Source organism: Rhinoraja longicauda, chromosome 22 (genome assembly GCF_053455715.1).
Source record: "Rhinoraja longicauda isolate Sanriku21f chromosome 22, sRhiLon1.1, whole genome shotgun sequence".
In the NCBI taxonomy this organism is placed as follows: domain Eukaryota; kingdom Metazoa; phylum Chordata; class Chondrichthyes; order Rajiformes; family Arhynchobatidae; genus Rhinoraja; species Rhinoraja longicauda.
In genome coordinates this window covers 36,053,066-36,075,679 of record NC_135974.1, presented here as the reverse complement: position 1 = coordinate 36,075,679, position 22,614 = coordinate 36,053,066, and the positions used below count along the sequence as shown (strand labels likewise).

The 22,614-nt window shown below is 43.3% G+C and overlaps 1 protein-coding gene across 2 annotated transcripts in view; it reads right to left on the bottom strand.

Annotated features, from left to right (window-relative positions):
• kif3b (kinesin family member 3B) overlaps nt 1-15,567 on the bottom strand; it is a 29,574-nt gene extending 14,007 nt beyond the window's left edge. For both annotated transcript variants that reach the window (XM_078419152.1, XM_078419153.1), the window contains exons 1-3: nt 15,521-15,567; nt 3,435-4,874; nt 1,012-1,113 (exon numbers count right to left, since the gene is read on the bottom strand). In XM_078419152.1, coding sequence (XP_078275278.1) covers nt 1,012-1,113; nt 3,435-4,829 — 1,497 coding nt within the window. In that variant the 5' untranslated portion in view covers nt 4,830-4,874; nt 15,521-15,567. The remainder of the gene's footprint in view (nt 1-1,011; nt 1,114-3,434; nt 4,875-15,520) is intronic.
• Nucleotides 15,568-22,614: the final 7,047 nt, after the last annotated feature.

The following is a 22,614-nucleotide window of genomic DNA, read 5'->3' as shown; positions in this document are numbered from 1 at the left end:
CAGTACATAATTCAAAAACATGTCAATTAAACACGTAAATTTAAACATTTTAACAGGCATAAATTTGAGCTCTTTATTTAAAAAATACAGTGTGTAAATTAGGTTTTGTTATTAATTAAACAAGCGTGTTATTTCAAAAACCACATAAATCATACACTTAAAAACGCAAGGTGCCCTGTAGCCTTTGTGAAATACAATGGGAAGTGCAGATTTCCCAGCTACTTGGCCCAAACAAACCAATGGGAAGAATCCTGTCCACAGAACACAAAGACCTTGTTAATCTGATGAGATTCAAATATTGAAAAGTGTTAATTGTAGTTCATTGTTTTAATTGTGTGCAGGTTTTATGTTGCTTGTAAATAATGATGTGATTTTATTTTTTAAATTGTATTTTAATAAGTTCCCCAGACCTGTGCTTGCGCTTCTCTGATGGACATAAATCAATCTCAGCACGGATGGGATTGACAGTAATTGTAATTAAAAATGATAGTAATTGAAAAAGTGTGAAAATAGTGGTTTAAAACAGAAATGGGGTATCTTATTTGAAGTATTTTAATTTCATGACAGCAGTGCAATAATGATGAATCTGTTACTAGCCCATAAAAGACAAGATGAAATAGGTATCTGTGACTTTGATTGCCAGAAAACCTGTTTACAATAAAGGTCATTTTTGTTTCCTTATGCAGCTGATTTATAACATTCCTGTCTCCTGCAATACCTTCAGCCTCCATAATCTAGTCAGTCAATGATATGACCCCAGACCAAATCTACCATATTTGCAAAATACAATTATAGACTATTTCACCTTCACTTAATAAGCAAAGGGCAATAAAAACATTAACAGTTGGAAGGGATCCAATGTGCTGCATGCCGATGGAAGGATGTTCTTGCTTATGTGTTCTTGCTGCTTAAAGATACTGAAGCAAATAACCTTACGCCCTTCATGACAGTGTTGACTCCATTTGTAACTACCAAATAGTTTTGAATTCTCTGTCTAGTCCCCACCATTACCTGCTCTGCAATTTCTTGGCGTCTCTGTTCCAGAACCTTCTGCTGTTCATTTGTGTGATCCACAATATTTTTCCCTCCAACAAGAAGTTTGCTTTCCATAGCCTGATAAAGAAGATTTAAATTCAATTACTTGACATTTGAAATCTTTTAAGTTGTTGACAGGTTTTCTGAGACGATTACTTCGTCTTAATACTTATAAACATTTAACTTAATAAAATAAGCGATCTGAAAGTAACTAATAAACATGGATTATCCACTTTATTTCCTGGTGTGTGAAATAAGGATTGGTTCTTTTTTTAATTTTTAAAAATCACAAACAATAAAAACCTTCCACATACGTTAAAGGGGGGGGGGGGGTTGAGGATGTACATTACACGTTTTTATGATGCATTGGCTGCTGGAGTACTCATCAAAGTTATAAATATGTGCTGATCTCTTTGCTTCATACTTAATTTAGATTCAGCATCCAGCAAGGATGAGAGATGAAGGCGACTTCTCCCTGTGGTTTTATATATTAGCAAATGCAAGAGCCGCTGGAAAAGTCAGCACTCCTTGCTGTCCTTGAGATGATGACGGTACAACCTATTCAACTTCATTGCTTGAAGGTTTTTCTGTAGCATTGTGCATCGGGAGCAGGAGGAAATGGAGCCAGCAATACAGATAACCACTATTCACAAAATGCTGGAGTAACTCAGCAGGTCAGGCAGCATCTCGGGAGAGAAGGAATGGGTGACGTTTCGGGTCGAGACCCTTCTTCAGACTGATGTCGGGGGTGGGACAAAGGAAGGATATAGGTGGAGACAGGAAGATAGAGGGAGATCTGGGAAGGAGGAGGGGAAGGGAGGGACAGAGGAGCTATCTGAAGTTGGAGAAGTCAACGTTCATACCACCGGGCCGCAAACTGCCCAGGCGAAATATGAGGTGCTGCTCCTCCAATTTCCGGCGGGCCTCACTATGGCACTGGAGGAGGCCCATGACAGAGAGGTCAGACTGGGAATGGGAGGGGGAGTTGAAGTGCTGGGCCACCGGGAGATCAGTGGCGTTAATGCGGACCGAGCGCAGGTGTTCAGCGAAGCGATCGCCGAGCCTGCGCTTGGTTTCGCCGATAACCACTAACTGGCATCCTCCGGCAACCAGTGGCACAGACAGAGCAGCCTGGCCAATTGAGGGACAGTATCGAGGGAGCTCTCAGGCCCAAGCCAAATCCAGCACAAGGTAGATAACAGAGATTTCACTATTCGTGTTTGGGTGCTGACTGAACAATACAGCATAGAAACAGGCCCTTCGACTCACTGACCATTGGCTACCTGTTCACACTAGTTTTATGTTATCCTATTTTCTCATCCGCACTTGGACCAATTTATAAAGGCCAATTAACCCACACATCTTTGAGAATTGGGAGGAAACAGGCGCACCCGGAGCAAATCCACGTGGTCATGGGGAGAAAGTGCAAACTCCACATAGATAGCACTCAACGTCAAGATCGAACTCGGGTATCTAACGCTGTGAGACAGCAGCTCTACCTCTGTGCCGCCCTTTAAAATTGTATCTTTCTTTTGAGCTTTGAAACACAGCACAATTGATGAAGGATTGAGAAGGGTCTGTTGTGTTTCCATGCATCCTCTGCCCATTTCCTAACTGGAAATATAGTTTGTACATTTGGGATCTATTAGCTTAGTCATCTTATTGAACAATTGCAGTGACCTTTGCATGCAGTAAGTGCAGCAGAAATGGTGTTTATGGACAAGGGAGAGGTTGGAGTGACATTTTAATTAGCAGAATCCCTTATGGAGGATTAACTCAGCAAAACTGATCACAATGTGTTATCTGACGAGCCCTATTTATGCGGAAAATTAAAACATTTCAAATTAATTTACTGACTCCTTTCCTCAAAGGTATGTTGACCACGAATACATAATCATCATTGCACTTTATTTTCAAAGCACACGATTTTAAAGATGCTTTGACCCCCATGTGTGCCAAACATTATATTGTACATAGCACTGAACAGCACAGGAAGGGGCCCTCCGGCCCACAGTGTCCATGCCGAACATTATGCTAAGTTAAACTAATCATGCCTATGCAAGATCCAATATCCATTCATTCCCTGCTTGCCACATGCCCATCTAAAAACCTCTTCAATTTCACTGATGTATCTGCCTCCACCATCACCTCTGGCAGCGTGTTCCAGGCACCCACCACAGTCTGTGTAAAACAAAAACCTGTCCCACGCATCATCTTAAAACTTTGCCCCTCTCTGGTCTTTGACATTTCCACCCCAGGGAAAAAGGAAATAATCCATGATTTTAACATTGTATCAAACAGATATTCACTATTTCAACTGGTTTTGTGTGTTTCAAAACCTAATCAATGGAAGTTTCTAATTTTAAACTAATGATCCGTGCAGTGGCTGATGACCGTACCTTTATTTTAGTAGCAAGAGCCTCGGAGGCTTCTCTCTCTCTCCGTACATCCCCCATCTTTTTCTCCTTTTCATGTAGTAACTTTTGTTTTTCTTCTGCCACGAGGCTGTGGTCATCTAAAATGGCTCGCTTCTCCCTCTCCAGCTTTTCCTGTTGGGCCTTCCAGTATTCAGGATCAATTTTAATTCCTTCCTCATCTTCTCCGTCGTCTTCCTCGATATCCTCCTCTCCTTCGCCTCCCTGCCTTCTTCGGTTTTTTTTCTTTTGCTTGTCCACACCTCGTTTTTCCAGCTGGGTTTTCAGCCGCGCTATCTCCTCTTGGAACTCCCTCAAAAGTGCATCTTTAGGATCTTCATTTACACGTGGTTTATTCTTGATGTTCTTTGCACGATTTGCATATCTTAGTGTTGTCAGGGTCTCTTCGCAGTTATAGGACGCCGGGCCGATATTTGCTACCATCACTGTTTTGGCATTCCCACCCAATGAGTCCTGCAGTAATCGTGTTAGCTTGGAATCCCGGTAAGGAATGTGAGTGCTTTTACCATCCACTAGTGCAGATATCACGTTGCCTAGAGCTGAGAGAGAAAGGTTAATCTTGGTCGCTTCTTTTAACCGGTCTCCTTGGGCTCCAGTTTTAGCCTGGCGTTCACTGCCAGCGAGGTCAACTAAATTTAACTTTCCAACACGGATATGGTTCTCTCCATCAAGTCCAATTTCACTGCACTCAACCGTTATAACGAAGATAGCATGGGAACGCGAGCTGTGTTCATTCATGTTTGTGGAACCCACCGATCGATTTTGATTGCCAACATTCATGACATGTTCGATTTCTTTGACATTCTTTGTCACAAAAGATGACAGGTCTTTGACATACACGCCAGTGTCTGGTCTTTCCTTTAGCTCCAATCTCTTAGTTTGATCTTTTGCTAGTAAATCCTTTATTTCCTCCTGGTAAATCTCCAGATACGAAGCCCTCACCAAATACTGCTGATTTTGTGATCGAGATATGTGTGTGAATATGTGCTCAAAGGAATTTGGGATAACACCTCTTCTTTCAGGATCTAAACGAATTCCCTCCATTGTATATGTTTTCCCAGTTCCAGTTTGTCCATAAGCAAATATTGTTCCATTGAAACCCAATAGAACCGATTCCACGAGAGGTCGAAAAGTCTCATCATATAATTCTAATTGTTTAGAATTTTGATCGTACACAGCATCAAACGTGAATGTTTTGGGTAATTCACTTGAACTTCCTTTGGGGTGTTTCACCAAAATCTGACCCAGTTTCACATCAATTCGAACAATTTGGTCGTAGCCTCCTGCCACCTCCTTCTCATTTATTGGCCTGCATCGTACAACCACCTTCACCGATTCAGAACTTTTTAACTTTGACATTGTGGAAAGATTCAAATTCCAACAATTGTTCTTGCCTCTGGGCACCTGTAAAGAGATTAAACACTTATGAATCGTGTACTAAATTCAAATAAAACTACTGGAAAAACCCAGCAAGATGTTTGAACAACATCAATAAATGAGGTGAAGTTTATAAACCGAGTACCCTCATCTTCATGGGTCACTCCTGACACCATATAAAGTCAGAGCCATTCAAAAATAGCGCCTTTAGCCTAACTTGTCCATGTCCACCAAGACGCCCCATCTAAACTAGGCTCGTTTACCCACGCTTGGCCCATATCCCTCTAAACCTTTCCCACCCAATTATCTGTCCAGATGTCTTGTAATTTATTTTGTTAACTAAATCTAATTTATCTACTCAGCTTGTTTCCGTGTGCTGGAACTCAACTTCCCAACATTATTTTTCCAGCAACAAAATCAAAATATTTTCCGAATAGTCTTCCGTACATCTTTGTTGGCCATATACAGTACCCTCCATAATGTTTGGGACAAAGACCCATCATTTATTTATTTGCCCCTGTATTCCACAATTTGAGATTTGTAATTTAAAAAAAATCACAGGTGGTTAAAGTGCACATTGTCAAATTTTAATAAATGCCATTTTTATACATTTCGGCTTCACCATGGAGAAATTACAGCACTGTTTATTCATAGTTCCCCCCATTTCAGGGCACCATAATGTTTGGGACACAGCAATGTCATGTAAATGAAAGTAGTCATGTTTAGAATTTTGTTGCATATCCTTTGAATGCAATGACTGCTTGAAGTCTGTGATTCATGGACATCACCAGTTGCTGGGTATCTTCTCTGATGATGCTCTGGCAGACCTGTATTACAGCCATCTTTAGCTTATGCTCGTTTTGGGGGCTAGTCCCCTTCAGTTTTCTCTTCAACATATAAAAGGCATGCTCAATTGGGTTCAGATCGGGTGATTGACTTGTCCACTCAAGAATTGACCATTTTTTAGTTTTGAAAAACTCCTTTGTTGCTTTAGCAGTATGTTTGAGATCATTGTCTTGCTGTAGAATGAACTGCTGGCCAATGGGTTTTGAGGCATTTGTTTGAACATGAGCAGATAAGATGTGTCTATGCACTTCAGAATTCATTATGCTGCTACGATTAACAGTTGTATCATCAATGAAGATAAGTGAGCCAGTATCTTCAGCAGTTATACATACCCAGGCCCTAACACCCCCACCACTGTGTTTCACAGATGAGGTGGTATGCTTTGGATCTTGGGCAGTTCCTTCTCTCCTCCACACTTTGGTCTTGTCATCACTCTGATATAAGTTAATCTTCGTCTCATCTGTCCACAAGACCTTTTTTCAGAACTGTGGTTGCTCTTTTAAGTACTTCTTGGCAAACTGTAACCTGGCCATCCTATTTTTGCAGCTAACCAGTGGTTTGCATCTTGCAATCTCTCTATTTCTGTTCATGAAGTTTTCTGTGGACAGTGGTCATTGACAAATCCACGCCTGACTCCTGAAGAGTGTTTCTGATCTGTCGGACAGGTATTTGGGGATATTTCTTTATTATAGAGAGTATTCTTCTGTCATCAGCTGTGAAGGTCTTCCTTGGCCTGCCAGTCCCTGTGCGATTAGTAAGCTCACCAGTGCTCTCTTTCTTCTTAATGATGTTCCAAACGGTTGATTTTGGTAAGCCTAAGGTTTGGCTGATGTCTCTAACAGTTTTATTCGTGTTTCTCAGTCTGAAATTGGCTTCATTGACTCTCATTGGCACAACTTTGGTCCTCATGTTGATAAACAGCAATAAAAGTTTCCAAAGGTAATGGAAAGACTGGAGTAAAGACTAGATGCTGAGAGTTCTCTTATACCTGCATTAAGGAGACAATTAAACACACCTGAGCAATTACAAATGCCTGTGAAGCCATGTGTCCCAAACATTACAGTGCCCTGAAATGGGGAGACTATTTTCAACACAGCTGTAATTTCTATATGGTGAAACCAAAATGCATAAAAATGGCATTTAATAAAATCTGACAATGTGCACTTTAACCACGTGTGATTTCTTCTATTACAAATCTCAAATTGTGGAGTACAGAGGCAAATAAATAAATGATGGGTCTTTGTCCCAAACATTATGGAGGGCACTGTATCAAAGTTGGGGTTTAAGAAATGAATTCTTCTTTGACACATAAATTCCATCTAATAAAATGGCATAATAATTTAAATCAAGCATGTAATAATATTTATGGATATTGTCTTCCTTCGTACCCATAAATCAATATGCTCTTGGCTAAACCAGTGAGAACACTGCAATATTAGTTTTCTGTGGCCGTAACAAACTTCCAACTTATTATTTCAGTCCTTTCATTCCATGACTTGCAATAACACAAATCCTTCAAATAACTAAGCCGTATCAATCACCCATGCATTTTACGGATAATCTGTTTCAGGGATTCAGATCCCTCAGCTTGCAGAATGTTATAAAACTCTCCCACGTCCATTTTATTCTTTTTACACACTTATTACAGTTCCACTTCCTTGGAAAAATGTTAAACGTAATAACCTTTATATTTTTATTCCTTATTTAGAAATGTATCCATTATTAAAATCTAATTCGATCTTAATCAAAATACTCTCTTCCTTCTCCCAAACCAAATTTTCATCTCTTTCTGCAGATACTGTCTGGCCCGCTGGATTCTGGGTTTTTTTTACCGCAAAGTATGTGGTCAAAAGCAAATAAATTTATTCATCCAAGATGTTGTGAATCTTTCGATTTCACTACACAGGAGGCCTGAGGAGTTCAGGCACTGAATATTGTTAAAGAATGAGATCAAAAGTGAACGCCTACATCACTGGCACGGTGCCACCGTCGGGACAAGGGGTCTTTAGGGCCAAGATAAGACTCAATATTTTTAAGAACGATACTTGAAAGGCACAAGTTGGCACTAAAATCATGGTGGCTCTTTGTGTACTCCTCGGAAGAAATCTGCAATTTAATGAAATTACAATGGTTGCACTATTTTACTTATAAGTATAAGTATGATTGTGCTTATGTTTGGTATGATTTTACTGGATTGTATGTTAAACAAAGCATTTCACTGTATCTAGGTATATGTGACAATAAAGTACTTATTGAATAATTGAACATTGAGGTGAAAGATCAGCCATACTCATATTGAAGAGAGCAGCAGCCACAAGGTCCAAAATGTCCCCACCTATTCTTGTGGAAAGTGAAGAATGGGATTGAACTTTCTATTCTTAGCTTACACCTAGCAGAACCTGTCATAAAACATCCAAATTTAGATTTAAATTTTTCAGCAGAAGCCAAAGACTCCAAGCTATTTCAAGCAGAACTCAAACTGCACCTCAAAACACATTGTTACGATCCAAATGCCAATGAAACATTTTTTATTGATTGGAGGAAGTTAAAGAAATTAAACCCTGGAGCCATGATAATAAATATTTTATGAAGTAAGTTGTTCAAATCATCATAGAAAATAATTTCTAGGAATATTCCAATTCCATTTCCCCATAAACGGGGTTGGGGGGAGGTAAAGGTAAAAGCTGAACAAACTAAAACATGCAACACATCTGAGAATCCTGATTTATTTTAATGTTGCTCTCAGGAATAAGAATCCTCGCAAGGAGAATAGGAATGAAAGACCAAGAACCGAATTTCCACACAACAGATCACGAATTAACTTCAATGACAGCCACTGCAACTAAAGAATCAGATTACAAAAATATCCAATATCTCAAATAAGTTGCATTCACCCGGGACAGGAATTTACAAGAAATAAATCCACAGAAAACAGCAAAAAACAACAAATTCAACAAAAGACGGCCGTGTGGATTTTGTGCTCTTGTACCAGATTGCTATGGAAACAACTGCTGATGACCCCCACATTACGGTCTGTGTCACCACAATTCTCCACAAAACAAAGCCACATCATCGGCACTTGCATCAAGAAACGCAAGTTAGGAAAAAAAGTGGGGGGGGTTTTCTTATAAATTCTGTGAAAATGAATTTTATTCCATGTCTAATTGAGTATTGATTTGCGAATTCTGCAAGGGCAAATTTCTGTTACCTGAACAATCCTGATTATGTGAGAATTGTTTGCTTGCACCAGTAAATGTACAACCTGACTCTTCCTATTTTATTTTCATGGTATAAAAGTGCATTTATAAACCCTTTCTACAGCATTTCTAATTGTGCAGACAAGTGTACTAAATAAATTGAACAGATTGCAGCCAGTAGAGTATTTTTTTTAAAACTTAGCCTTTATTCCTCAGTACACAGGAAATTAGTGGGATTGGCTGCACAGTAGATACACCGATCAGCCAAAACATTATGACCTGATGAGCCAAAACATAATGACCACCTGCCTAATATGCTGTTGGTCCTCCGTGTGCAGCCCTTTAAGCAGCAGGGTGCGATGCACTGTGTATTGTGACACATTCCTCCCGTAACCACCATTAAAATGTTCTGTGACTTGTGCCACAGTAGACCTTCTGTCGGTTTGGACCAGACCAGATAGCCTTTGTTGCCCTCCCGCATCGATGAGTCTTGGGCGCCCAACACCCTGTCGCCAGTTTGTGAATTGTCCCTCCTCGGAGTACTGTCGGTAGGTACTCACCACTGCTGAATGGGAGCACCCCACAAGCCTTGCCGTTTCAGAGATGCTCTGACCCAGTCGTCTGGCCATAACAATTTGGCCCTTGTCAAAGTCGCTCAGGTCTTTACTCCTGCCCATTTCTCCTGCATCCAACACATCAACTTCAAGAACCGACTGTTCACTTGCTGCCTAATATATACTACCTCTTGACAGGTGCCATTGTTACAAGATAATCAATGTTATTCACTTCGCCTGTCAGTGATCATAATGTTTTGGCTGATCACTGTATATAATAAGTATGCAAATTTCTGCTGCTGAAAAATTCAGTTCTTTGTTTATCACACCTTTTAAAATTGTAACATAACCTAACAAAGTCCTATCAGGCAGAAAATAAAATGCTGGTGGAACTCAGCACATCTGGCAGCATCTGTGGAAGTGTCCCGACCCAAAACATCATCTGTCCATTTCTTTCATTCCAGCTATGTTGCCTGACCCACTGAGTTCCTCCAGCACTTTGTTTTTGCTCAGGATTCCAGCATCTGCAGTCTCTTTTACCTCCACCCTACAGGACAGTACAGATAATAGAATGAGAGTAATTTACACACACTAGACCATTCAGATAAGCACATCGTTGTTAATGCATTATGGTTAGCACCTGGTTTGATCTTTGGAAGGCATCAAAAAATGGAACAAGACTGTGCCAGAATGTGATGACTCTCTGCGTACTGATTCCATAGGTGCATCTGCTATCATTTGATACAAACGTCCTACTCTCTCAAATCTCTTATCTATTTGTAAATCTGGAACTATAGTCTGCACTCTGTCTTTCCCTTTGTATTGTATTTGAGTTTGGATTCATTGTATTGATGTATAGTATTATCTGATTTGAATGAATAGCAGGCAAAACAAAGCTTTTCACTGCACCTTGGTACACGTGACAAAATCATATCTGTAGGTATAATGACAAAAACAAACTCTGTAAACAAAGTAAAACATTCAACTTTTTTTTTAAGTGTCAGATGAACCTGGTTGAAATTTAAGTTCAGCTACAAAAAGTATGTCTGGCAAGTGTATCAAATTTGACACCCATTTGGCGAATGTCTCTCTGTGAGGTACAAATCCAGCCTCACACTGTTCTGGAAACACTTTTGGAAGTACTCAGTCAGGTTGTGACACATGCGGTCACCAGTCACACCCTGGCAGACATGACTTCCCAAAACACTGAGGCCAGTTTAGTGCCCTACAGGAATGAGCTGTATTGCTTGTATACCACAGCAAAATATTAATTTCCCCATTTCCCCAATGAGCACATTCTCGGTCAAATGTTAAACCTCAGTTTACATCAATCACCAGAGGTGTGGGAATATTAAACTCATCACAAAGTGACTGTTTTTGCTGAAGGAGCATGAAACAACCGTACAGAACGACCAAATAACTGGAAGAGATCCTTGAAATGACTTAACTATCAGTATGGCATATTTAGATAAACATGAACATGCAACTTCTAAAAAGTTATAAACTACTATAAATAGTAAACATTTAGGGTGTTGATTTGAAACAAACATTCCAAACAAGAGCTGGATTCATGGAGATTGACTGATTAAGGTTGGGCACAGGAGGGCAGCCATCCACCAGTCCTTAGTCTCTCCAACTCCCTATTGGCAAAACTCCAAACCCAGTCGTTTACGATTCCTTAGAAAGACCCAAGTGCTGGAGTAACTCGGCAGCTCATGCAGCATCCTTGGAGAACATGGATAGGCAACATTTCATGTCAGAACCCTTTTCAGATTTGTCTTCCAGACCGAAACGTTGCTATCCATGTTCTCCAGAGATGCTGCCTGATCCGCTGAGTTACTCCAATATCGTCATAGAGCTGTACAGCACGGAAACAGGCCTCTTGGCCTACTTTGTTCATGCCGACCAGGTTGGTACATTGGACTGCATGGACATTTGCCTGCATTCAGCCCAAATCCCTCTAAACTTTTCCCATCCATTCAGCTGTCCAAGGTTCTCAGCCATGCTCATTGTGCTACTCTCCTCCTTACCACCTCCACTGGCAGTCACTCCCTCTCCATTCTCCTATCATTCCTGTGTTATGATCTGTGTTCACATCCCTCAGCCCTCCCCCCCCACTCCTTCCCCACCAACCCCACCCCTGAATCACCAGGCTGGATACACGCCTCTCCCCTTCCCTCCACATTGCTAACCATTTTAACTCCCCTCCCTATTCCCATACCAAACTCTCTGACCTTGGCCTTCTTTATTGCAAGAGAGAGGCCACAAGCAAACTGGAGGAACAGTACCTCATATTCCACTTGGGTAGCTTACAACCCAATGGTATGAACACTGAATTCTTCCTTTGCCCACCTTCACCTCAGTGCACTCCCACCTCCCAGTCACCCTGCTCCTTTCCCCACCTTCATACACTCACCTCCCATCCTCAAGTGGCCCCTTTTAAAGAACTTTATTCCCCTCTCTTTCGCCTCCCCCAACCCCTTCCACCCACATCCTTCCCCTGGCTTTATTTCACCTCTCCCCTGAACACATCAAACTGTACAGCACAGGGACAGGCTCCAAGTTCAGCCCACAATGTCCTTGCCAAACATGATGCCAAATTAAACTAATCTCCTCTGTCCGTATGTGATCTCTATCTCTGCAATCCCTGCATTTCCAAGTGCGTATCCATTCCCTCCACAGATGCTGCCTGACACGCTGAGTTACCCAGCACTCTGTACCATCTAGCACTTTCTGTTTTGCAAATCTAAAAGCCTCTTCAATGCCCCGATAGGCCTTCACAATTCTCTCCCTGGTTTAATAATTCACTGCTCGTCTCTCATCTAACATCTCCTTTTCACCTCTAGCCTTTGTCTCTTACACACATCTGCCAATATGTATTGGCAGAGGTATCCACCTGTATCCATCTATCACTTGCCAGGCTTTGCCCGCCCCCACCTCTCTTTTCCAGCTTTCTTCCCTCCCCATGCCATCAGATGGAAGAATTTTCCCAACCCGAAAGGTCGTCTGTCCATTGCTTCCACAGATGTCCCTAACCCACTGTGTTCCTCCACCACTTTGTTTTCTTCAGTCTGAAGAAGGGTCTCAACCCGAAACGTCACCTATTCTTTCTCTCCAGAGATGCTGCCTGTCCCGCTGAGTTACTCCAGCATTTTTGTCTACTTTGCTTTTTGCTCCAGGTTCCAACATCTGTAGCTCCTTGTGTCTCCCCCCCTCTGCCCATCACCCGTCCCCACCAGTGCAATAGAAACATAGAAAATAGGTGCAGGAGTAGGCCATTCGGCCCTTCGAGCCTGCACCGCCATTCAATATGATCATGGCTGATCATCCAGCTCAGTAATCTGTACCTGCCTTCTCTTCATACCCCCTGATCCCTTTAGCAAAAAGGGCCACATCTAACCCTCTTAAATATAGCCAATGAACTGGCCTCAACTACCTTCTGTGGCAGAGAATTCCACAGACTCACCACTCTCTGTGTGAAGAAATGTTTTCTCATCTTGGTCCTAAAAGACTTCCCCCTTATCCTTAAGCTGTGACCCCTGGTTCTGGACTCCCCCAACATCGGGAACAATCTTCCCGCATCTAACCTCTCCAACCCCTTAAGAACTTAAAGCACACGGTATTGAGGGTTCAGTGTTGAGGTGGATAGAAAATTGGTTGGCGGACAGGAAGCAAAGAGTAGGAATAAACGGGTCCTTTTCGGAATGGCAGGCAGTGACTAGTGGGGTACCGCAAGGCTCAGTGCTGGGACCCCAGTTATTTACAGTGTATATTAATGATTTGGACGAGGGAATTGAATGCAACATCTCTAAGTTTGCGGATGACACGAAGCTGGGTGGCAGTGTTAGCTGCGAGGAGGATGCTAGGAGGCTGCAGAGTGACTTGGATAGATTAGGCGAGTGGGCAAATGCATGGCAGATGCAATATAATGTGGATAAATGAAAGGTTATCCACTTTGGCAGCAAGAACAGGAAAGCAGAGTATTACCTGAATGGTGACCGATTGGGAGAAGGGGAGATGCAACGTGACCTGGGTGTCATGGTGCACCAGTCATTGAAAGCAAGCATGCAGGTGCAGCAGGCAGTGAAGAAAGCGAATGGTATGTTGGCATTCATTGCAAGAGGATTTGAGTTTAGGAGCAGGGAGGTTCTGCTGCAGTTGTACAGGGCCTTGGTGAGACCGCACCGGGAGTATTGTGTGCAGTTTTGGTCTCCTAACCTGAGGAAAGACGTTCTTGCCTTAGAGGGAGTACAGAGGTTCACCAGATTGATCCCTGGGATGGCAGGGACTTTCATATGAGGAAAGACTGGATAGACTGGGCTTGTAATCACTGGAATTTAGAAGACTGAGGGGGGATCATAGAAACATATAAAATTCTTAAGGGGTTGGAGAGGCTAGATGCGGGAAGATTGTTCCCGATGTTGGGGGAGTCCAGAACCAGGGGTCACAGCTTAAGGATAAGGGGGAAGTCTTTTAGGACCGAGATGAGAAAACATTTCTTCACACAGTGAGTGGTGAGTCTGTAGAATTCTCTGCCACAGAAGGTAGTTGAGGCCAGTTCATTGGCTATATTTAAGAGGGAGTTAGATGTGGCCCTTTTTGCTAAAGGGATCAGGGGGTATGGAGAGAAGGCAGGTACAGGCTACTGAGCTGGATGATCAGCCATGATTATATTGAATGGTGGTGCAGGCTCGAAGGGCCGAATGGCCTACTCCTGCACCTAGTTTCTATGTTTCTATATGTTTGTATAAGATCCCCCCTCAGTCTTCTAAATTCCAGCGAGTACAAGCCTAGTCTATCCAGTCTTTCTTCATATGAAAGTCCCGCCATCCCAGGGATCAATCTAGTGAACCTTCTCTGTACTCCCTCTAATGCCCTACCCCCACTGTGTTACCCACCACCCCAGAACCCCTGTCCCCCATCCCTTTCCCCTACGAACCAGTTCTTATCCCCCACCCCTTCACTCCCTCTCCCCCTCACTCCCTCCCCCCCTCACTCTCCCCCCCTCACTCCCTCCCCCCCTCACCTCCCTCACTCCCTCTCCTCCCTCACCTCCTCACTCCCTCTCTCCCCCTCTTACTCCCTCCCCCTCACTCCCTCCCCCCCTCACTCCCTCCCCCCCTCACTCACTCCCTCTCCCCCTCACTCCCTCCCCCCCTCACTCCCTCTCCCCCCTCACTCCCTCCCCTTCACTCCCTCTCCCCCCCTCACAAGTCCCTACCCCCTCACTCCCTCCCCTTCACTCCCTCCCCCCCTCACTCCCTCTCCCCCTCACTCCCTCCCCCCCTCACTCCCTCCCCCCCTCACTCCCTCTCCCCCTCACTCCCTCCCCCCCTCACTCCCTCCCCCCCTCACTCCCATTCCTCCCTCACCTCCTCACTCCCTCTCTCCCCCTCTTACTCCCTCCCCCTCACTCCCTCCCCCCCCTCACTCCCTCCCCCCCTCCACTCCCTCCCCCCCTCACTCACTCCCTCTCCCCCTCACTCCCTCCCCCCCTCACTCCCTCTCCCCCCTCACTCCCTCCCCTTCACTCCCTCTCCCCCCCTCACAAGTCCCTACCCCCTCACTCCCTCTCCCCCCCTCACCTTCACTCCCTCTCCCCCCTCACAAGTCCCTACCCCCTCACTCCCTCCCCTTCACTCCCTCCCCCCCTCACTCACTCCCTCTCCCCCTCACTCCCTCCCCCCCTCACTCCCTCTCCCCCTCTCCCCCTCACAAGTCCCTACCCCCTCACTCCCTCCCCTTCACTCCCTCTCCCCCCCTCACCTTCACTCCCTCTCCCCCCTCACAAGTCCCTACCCCCTCACTCCCTCCCCTTCACTCCCTCTCCCCCCCTCACCTTCACCCTCTCTCCCCCTCACTCCCTACCCACCCACCTCCCCCTCCCCCCCCCCCCTCACTCCCCAGGCGCCGCTTCCACCCGAGTCCCCGGTCCCCCGGCGGCCTAGGCCCTAGCAACGGCCGCAGCCCCCCTCCCCTCCCGCCCAGGTCACCCTGCCTGCCCGCCGACCGGGCGTGGGGACGGGCAGCCTCTGGCCACCAGCCCGCCGGACAGTGTTGGGGAGATGTTCTCTACCTCCTCTCCCCTCAGCGCCGCCGCCGTCCGTCCGCCATCAGCGCCGCCCGCCCGCCCGCCCAGCGCACCCAAAACCCGGGGTGGAGCGCAGCCGGAACCCGGAGCGGAGCGGAGCGGAGCCCGCACTGGAGCTGCAGACAAAACACGGACCGGATTCCACTCTGGAGCCGGAACAGGCTCATGTGCCCTAAAGTTAACCTGAAGTTCTGGTTCTGGTTCACAGTAAGAGCTCACTGTGTGTGAGTGAGTGAGTGAATGAATGAATGAATGAGTGAATGAATGAATAAATGAATGAATGAATGAGTGAATGAATAAATAAATGAATAAGTTTATTGGCCAACTATATGTACACACACAAGGAATGTGTGCCTTGGTGCTCCGCGTTCGCAAGTAACAACATGAACATACAGTAAACAATTAAGATTCAGCGTAAAATTAATATTAATATATCGATCTGCAACGGACAAATGGACTGTTCCAGCTGCTACGGTCAGGCAAACGCCTCCGCTGTCACGCTGTGAAAACAGAGAGGATGAGACGGTTTCTTCCCACAGGCCATCAGGACTGTTAACTCTCATATCACCAGGGACTAATTTAATTTACTGTATTCATTTAATTTTTGTGTTGAATTTTTTTTTCTATTCTGTTTTGTAGTTTTAGCACAATCCGCAGGCGTTGCCACTTTCATTTCACTGCACATCTTGTATATGTATGTGACAAATAAAGTTGACTTGACTTGACTTGAAGAAGGGTCTCAACCCGAAATGTCACCCATTCTTTCTCTCTAGAGATGTGCCTATCCCGCTGACTTACTCCAGCATTTTGTGTCTACATCTTGGTGTGTAAAATTAAAATGGATTAAGACTCCTGGTGCGTAAAATTCATTTCAATTTGACCATATTTGGAATTTCATATTGATGAAGTCACCCTGTCTCTAGGTTCCTGCATTCTTAACTCCACTATCATGAGTGGAACTCTGTGCTTTCTTGTCACTCCCAATGTACCTATTCGATCAACTGACTCTACAACGTGCTGGAGGAACTCAGCGGGTCGGGCAGCATCTGTGGAGGGATTGGACAGACAACGTTTTGAGTTGGTACCCTCCCCCATAGTTTCTTTTCCTGCCCTCCCCAAGTCTCTGAAGCCAAGCTGCTGCCTGGCCCATTTGCCCCATGCCTTCTCCGAGTTCATCTCATCAATGGGACCCAGCTTGCTTGACCCTATGACCGCCAAATTATTAACCACTCAGTTTCCTAAGCTAGAATCATGTTAGCTCACATTACCAACAGCTTTTTCTTCTCAGATGTCGTCTTCTCTCCTTCAAAACACCTTCTGCAGGGGGTTGCTAGGTTCACTGCCAAACACAAACAATAGACTCTACATAGCAACGTGGGGTAAGTGAGCTCCATGAGCTACCTGTAATAATGTAGCCCAAATCTATTCACACACACAAATAAGTTTACAAACCCTCATCTTATATTTCTATTGTAAACTACAAACTTATACACTGTTATTAATCCACCCAACAATGTAAATATACCATCATTATTTGTTCTGAGAAACCTCAACAGGAGTTTGAATGTTTCTATTGGTTTGTTCTTTAATTATTTTCTGCTTAACTGAAATAATTTGTAACCTTGAGCAGTTCCCCGAAGAAGTTAATCCAAGAGAAATGGCGATAATTTGTCATGGATTAGTGCTTTTCGTGTCTTGAGAGTTTCTCAAAGCAATAAGTAATCAGTTAAGCACTGTTGAAATAGAACTTACTCAATAAGTACAGCAATAGAACACACAACTCCGTTGAGATAATGGGGAGATAACCTATTTACAACATTCAGGAATATAAATCTAGGACACTATTTCCCTCTTCAAACAGTGTCAGTGAATCTTTTAGATCCCCAAACAAAATAACAAAGTGCAGGAGTAACTCAACAGGTCAGGCAGCATCTCTGGAGAACATTTCAAATTGGGACTCTTCTTCAGGTTGATTGTGGTAGATGGGTCCCAATCCGAAACGTCGCCTATCCACGTCCTCCAGAGATGCTGCCTGACCCCGTTGAGTTACTTCAGTACTTTATGCAGGATTCCAGCATCTGCAGTTCCTTGTGTCTCCAAACAGAAGGTAGACAACAAAAAGCTGGAGTAACTCAGCGGGTCAGGCAGCAACTCTGGAGAAAAGGAATAGGTGACGTTTTGGTCCAAGACCATTCTTCAGACGCAGAATTGGTTTAACATCTTAATATTCATTGCATATTGTGCATCAATAGTTTTGCTTCGTGGACCTAATCCAAATGAAGACCCAATCCTCTGACATGAATCAGTTTCTGCTGGGAGTGAGAAGTTTAATGAGTTTGACAGAATGTGAATTGATGTTGTGGGAAGGAACTGCAGATGCTGGTTTAAAACGAAGATAGACACAAAATGCTGGAGAAACAGGCAGCATCTCTGGAGAGAAGGAATGGGTGATGTTTTGGGTCGAGACCCTTCTTCAGTGAGTTGAGATGCATGGATGCAAAGCATGGAGGAGCTCTCTTGGTTTGTCATCCGCACTTGAAAAACCTTCAAGTTTTTCTTCTAAACCTTTCCTATCCATGTACCTGTCCAAATGCATCTTATATGTTGTTATAGTCCCTGCCTCAACTCCCTCCTCTGGTAGCTCCTTCCATAAACCCACCACCCTATGTGTTAAAAGTCGTCCCTCGGGTTTATATTAAATCTTGTACCTTTCTCCATACACATATAAAGAGCCTCTTTCTTTTGATTCCCCCTACCCTTGGCCAAAACAAGTGTGATTTCCACAGGTTCTATGTAGTAAAACTATCTACACTCGTTATTACGGATCTCTTTATAATGATTTTAAATTGTCTGATAATAATCTTAGTGTGTCCGTAATAAGGTAAAATATCTTGGACATTTAATTACAGAACAAATGACAGATGATGAGGATATTTATAGGCAACACTGCATGATTAATACACAAGCAAACATTATCTTACGCAAGTTTAGTGCGTGTACAGATGGAGTGAAGATGTCTCTGTTCAGAGCATATTGTACACCACTCTGTACTGCACACTTGTGGTCAAACTACAGAAAAGCAAGCTTACAGAGACTTCAGGTAGCTTATAATGATGCTATGAGAATATTACTTAAGAGACCTAGATGGTGTAGTGCAAGTGAAATGTTTGTGGGCTGCAGGAGTCAATACTTTACAAACTGTCTTAAGAAATCTTATGTATAAATCTATTTGCTGGATTAATGACTCTGAAAATGAAATAATCTTGGCCTTATCAAACATAAGGTTTAGCACTACAGGCTACCAATCCCAGCTGTGGAGACATTGGTGTAGTTGTCTTGTTGTAGGACACTGATTTTTTAATTCTTGGTTTTAAACCATGTATTGTGCTTTTGGATGTAATTTATTGCGCTTTTGTATGTAATCTATTGTGCTTTTGTGTGTAATTTATTGTGCTTTTGTATGTAATTTATTCTATGCAGTGTCTTGTCTTTTATCTAAACCCTGAGCCTGTAAATAAAGTATTGAATTGAATTGAACGGACTAAATCTGTTTGTAACTGTTCTTTCGTATTTGTGAACAAAGGGCCAAGTTCCTGCTTCACGGAGTGACCACCAGGTGGTTGGAGCAAATCTTGTCTCTGTCTGTGTTTGCCGCCACTCAGTGTCAGGGCAGGGTTGTGCGCTCACATTGTAGTTTTATGTATTTTGCGTCCTTTCCTTTTTATTTTGTGTCATGTTTAGTGCATTTGAATAAATCCCCAGAGCTGTGAATCTGTGGAATTCTCTGCCACAGAAGGCAGTGGAGACCAATTCACTGGATGTTTCCAAGAGAGAGTTAGATTTAGCTCTTAGGGCTAAAGGAATCAAAGAATATGGGGAGAAAACAGGAACGGGGTACTGATTGTGGATGATCAGCCATGATCATATTGAATGGTTGTGCTGGCTCGAAGGGCCAAATGGCCTACTCCTGCACCTATTTTCTATGTTTCTATGTGTATGTTTATTGGCTGTTCTTCCAATACTGTACATATTTACCCCCCCCCCCTCCCCCTTACTCGGTTACAGGGGACCATTGACAATAACAGGCACTATTCCCCCCCACCCCCCTCCCGCCCATGGTCCATTATAACGGGAGTCATCTGCACAGTTATGAGTGATTGCCTCTGTTTTGTGTATTGTCTTCCATGTCCCTTCAGTAAAAAAATAAAGGAAATCCCATTAACCTCCAGTATGGATTAGTAAGTGAATATCTATATACTACAAACTCTCGTTTGTTAGCCTGTTTGTGACTGAACTTCAGCCAAAACGGTACACGATAGCGTGACAATTTTAGGCCCACCTTACTCACCATTGTCACTTTAGTGATAATGCAAGTCGTTTTATTGAAATCGGTGTTATATCTTTTAAGTTATTCACATTTTAAAGTTTAAAAGGAGGGGAGGGGGAGGGGAGGAGGGAGGAGGGGGGAAGGGGGAAGTGGGGGAGAAGGGAGAGGGGAGGGGGAGGGTTGAGGAGAGAGGGGAGGGGGGGGGAGGACAGTGTACTGCACTAATGCAGGAGAGGTTTGGGCCCAACGGGTCCACTTTGTCTAGTAGGATTTAAAGCAGCTCTGGATGAGATGGGCAAAAAATGAAATACAATTCGCTGTTTATCTGCAAAAGTACACTCATTTTTCTTAATTGATAGGACTGGTGGAGGAAGGGTGATGACTGTATTTTGTGGACATCACCATCATGGTTTTCCCTTTTTGGTATTTGCTTTATTTCACTTGTGAATAAATTGAATAATCCTGCCTCATTGAGGTTTACAGTATTAAAGATATCTGGGTTAGTGTGGAGTATTGTTGTTAATCTATCGTTCCAAATGGGAATGTACAATACCATTAGTAATTCTAACAGCTGGATGCTGCCTGTGCATCTTTGGAAACATCCTCTATCTGCCATCTAATACATTTTAACTAACTTATTTTAATGAAAAAAGAGGAACATTGTCGTAACTGAGTCAAAATTTCTTCTTGTATGTCGCTCATGGTGTTTCATAATTTCATACTCTTTATTTTGAAAACCTTTTAATCTCAAAAAGTTAACCATAATTCAGTTTATGATCAGTACAAAATATTTTTCAAAAATTGGAGAAGGCATTAATGAATTTAGGCAAGAGTGTTTAATTGTCATATGTACTGACAACAGACAATTAAATTCTTAGTTTCAGCAACTTAACAAGCCCATTAACGCAATAATACAGATAAATATAAGGGGGAAAAAATTCAATAAACGGATAACCAGTGCAAAACACAAGTCCGTAGTGCAAGCAAAACCACAGTCCAGAGAAGTTCATCGTCGCTGAGGTTAGTGTTGTGTTGTTTTCAAGAGCCTGACAGTCGCTGGAAAGAAGCCGATCTTCAACCTGGTCATTGTTTTTACATGCTGCTATTTATATAACAGTGTTATTTGATTAAAAGATATATATTACTTAAATGATGCCAGGTGCAATTTTCTGCTTCGCATATTTTCCTATTCATTTGCAGAACACAAGTATAGATGCATTATCTTACTTTCCGTTTTACTCTCAGACAATATATCATCATTCAAGATCTACCACTGTAACCACCTCTTCACCACAGATTTTCTAATGTCTCATTTGAAGCTGTTCCCGAGTCTGGTGATGCGCACTTTGAAGCTTCTGTACCTTCTGCCCGACAGAAGCTGGGAGAAGAAGGAAGGTATGGGGTGGAAGAGACCTTTGGTAATGTCGGCTGCTTTCCCGAGGCAGTGTGAAGTGTAGATGGAGTCAATGGTGCAGATTCTGGTCTGTGTGATGGACTTGCCACGACTTTCTGCAATTTCTCGTGATAAAAGTAATGATATATTGAAACTACTGAATGTAGAATTTGACAATAGATGGGGTCAGTGATAGGGAGTCTGGTCTGCATGATGGATTGGGCAGAACACACTGCAATTTCCTGTGATGCAGAATGCACGTATTACCAACTTACTTACTATCCCACGTCTGGAGATATCACATTCCCAAACCTACAGTGAAGCAGATGGGTTTGCGTTCACCCAGGTAAGTCTCACAGTTTCATAGAAACATAGAAACATAGAAAATAGGTGCAGGAGTAGGCCATTCGGCCCTTCGAGCCTGCACCGCCATTCAATATGATCATGGCTGATCATCCAACTCAGTATCCCGTACCTGCCTTCTCTCCATACCCCCTGATCCCTTTAGCCACAAGGGCCACATCTAACTCCCTCTTAAATATAGCCAATGAACTAGCCTCAACTACCTTCTGTGGCAGAGAATTCCACAGATTCACCAGTCTCTGTGTGAAAAAAAACTTTCTCATCTTGGTCCTAAAAGACTTCCCCCTTATCCTTAAACTGTGACCCCTTGTTCTGGACTTCCCCAACATCGGGAACAATCTTCCTGCATCTAGCCTATCCAACCCCTTAAGAATTTTGTAAGTTTCTATAAGATCCCCCCTCAATCTTCTAAATTCCAGCGAGTACAAACCAAGTCTATCCAGTCTTTCTTCATATGAAAGTCCTGCCATCCCAGGAATCAATCTGGTTCATTGGTGAACTTACCATTTTTTCAAAATAACTATTGTCAAACTCTACATTTAATGCTTTCAACGTAAGGTTTAGAGGGACATAGCAATGGGAATAGCTTAGATGGGGATCTTGGTCAGTATGGACCAGTTGGGCCGAAGGGCCTGATTCCCATCTGTCCAACTCTATGGCTCTCAAGGATCTTTTGGTGATATCTGTGCTGCTGTTACTTTGTTAATTAAGCAGCAACATCACCAACTAGTCTGCAGCCTCCTGCGGATTCTACAAGTATCAGTGGGCACACGAGGGAACTGTACAGGTGAGTACAAATTTCACACTGGTACTGGCTGAAGTTTCAGGGGTCTGCTAAGAAATTGGTACAAGCACGACAGGCCATTCTTGCCTCAGTCTCTGACCCTGACATTTTTACAGAGACACAAGGAACTGCAAATGCTGCTTTACAAAAAGAAAGACACAGAGTGCTGTAGTAAGTCAATGGGTCAGGCAGCATGTTCTCCACAGATGCTG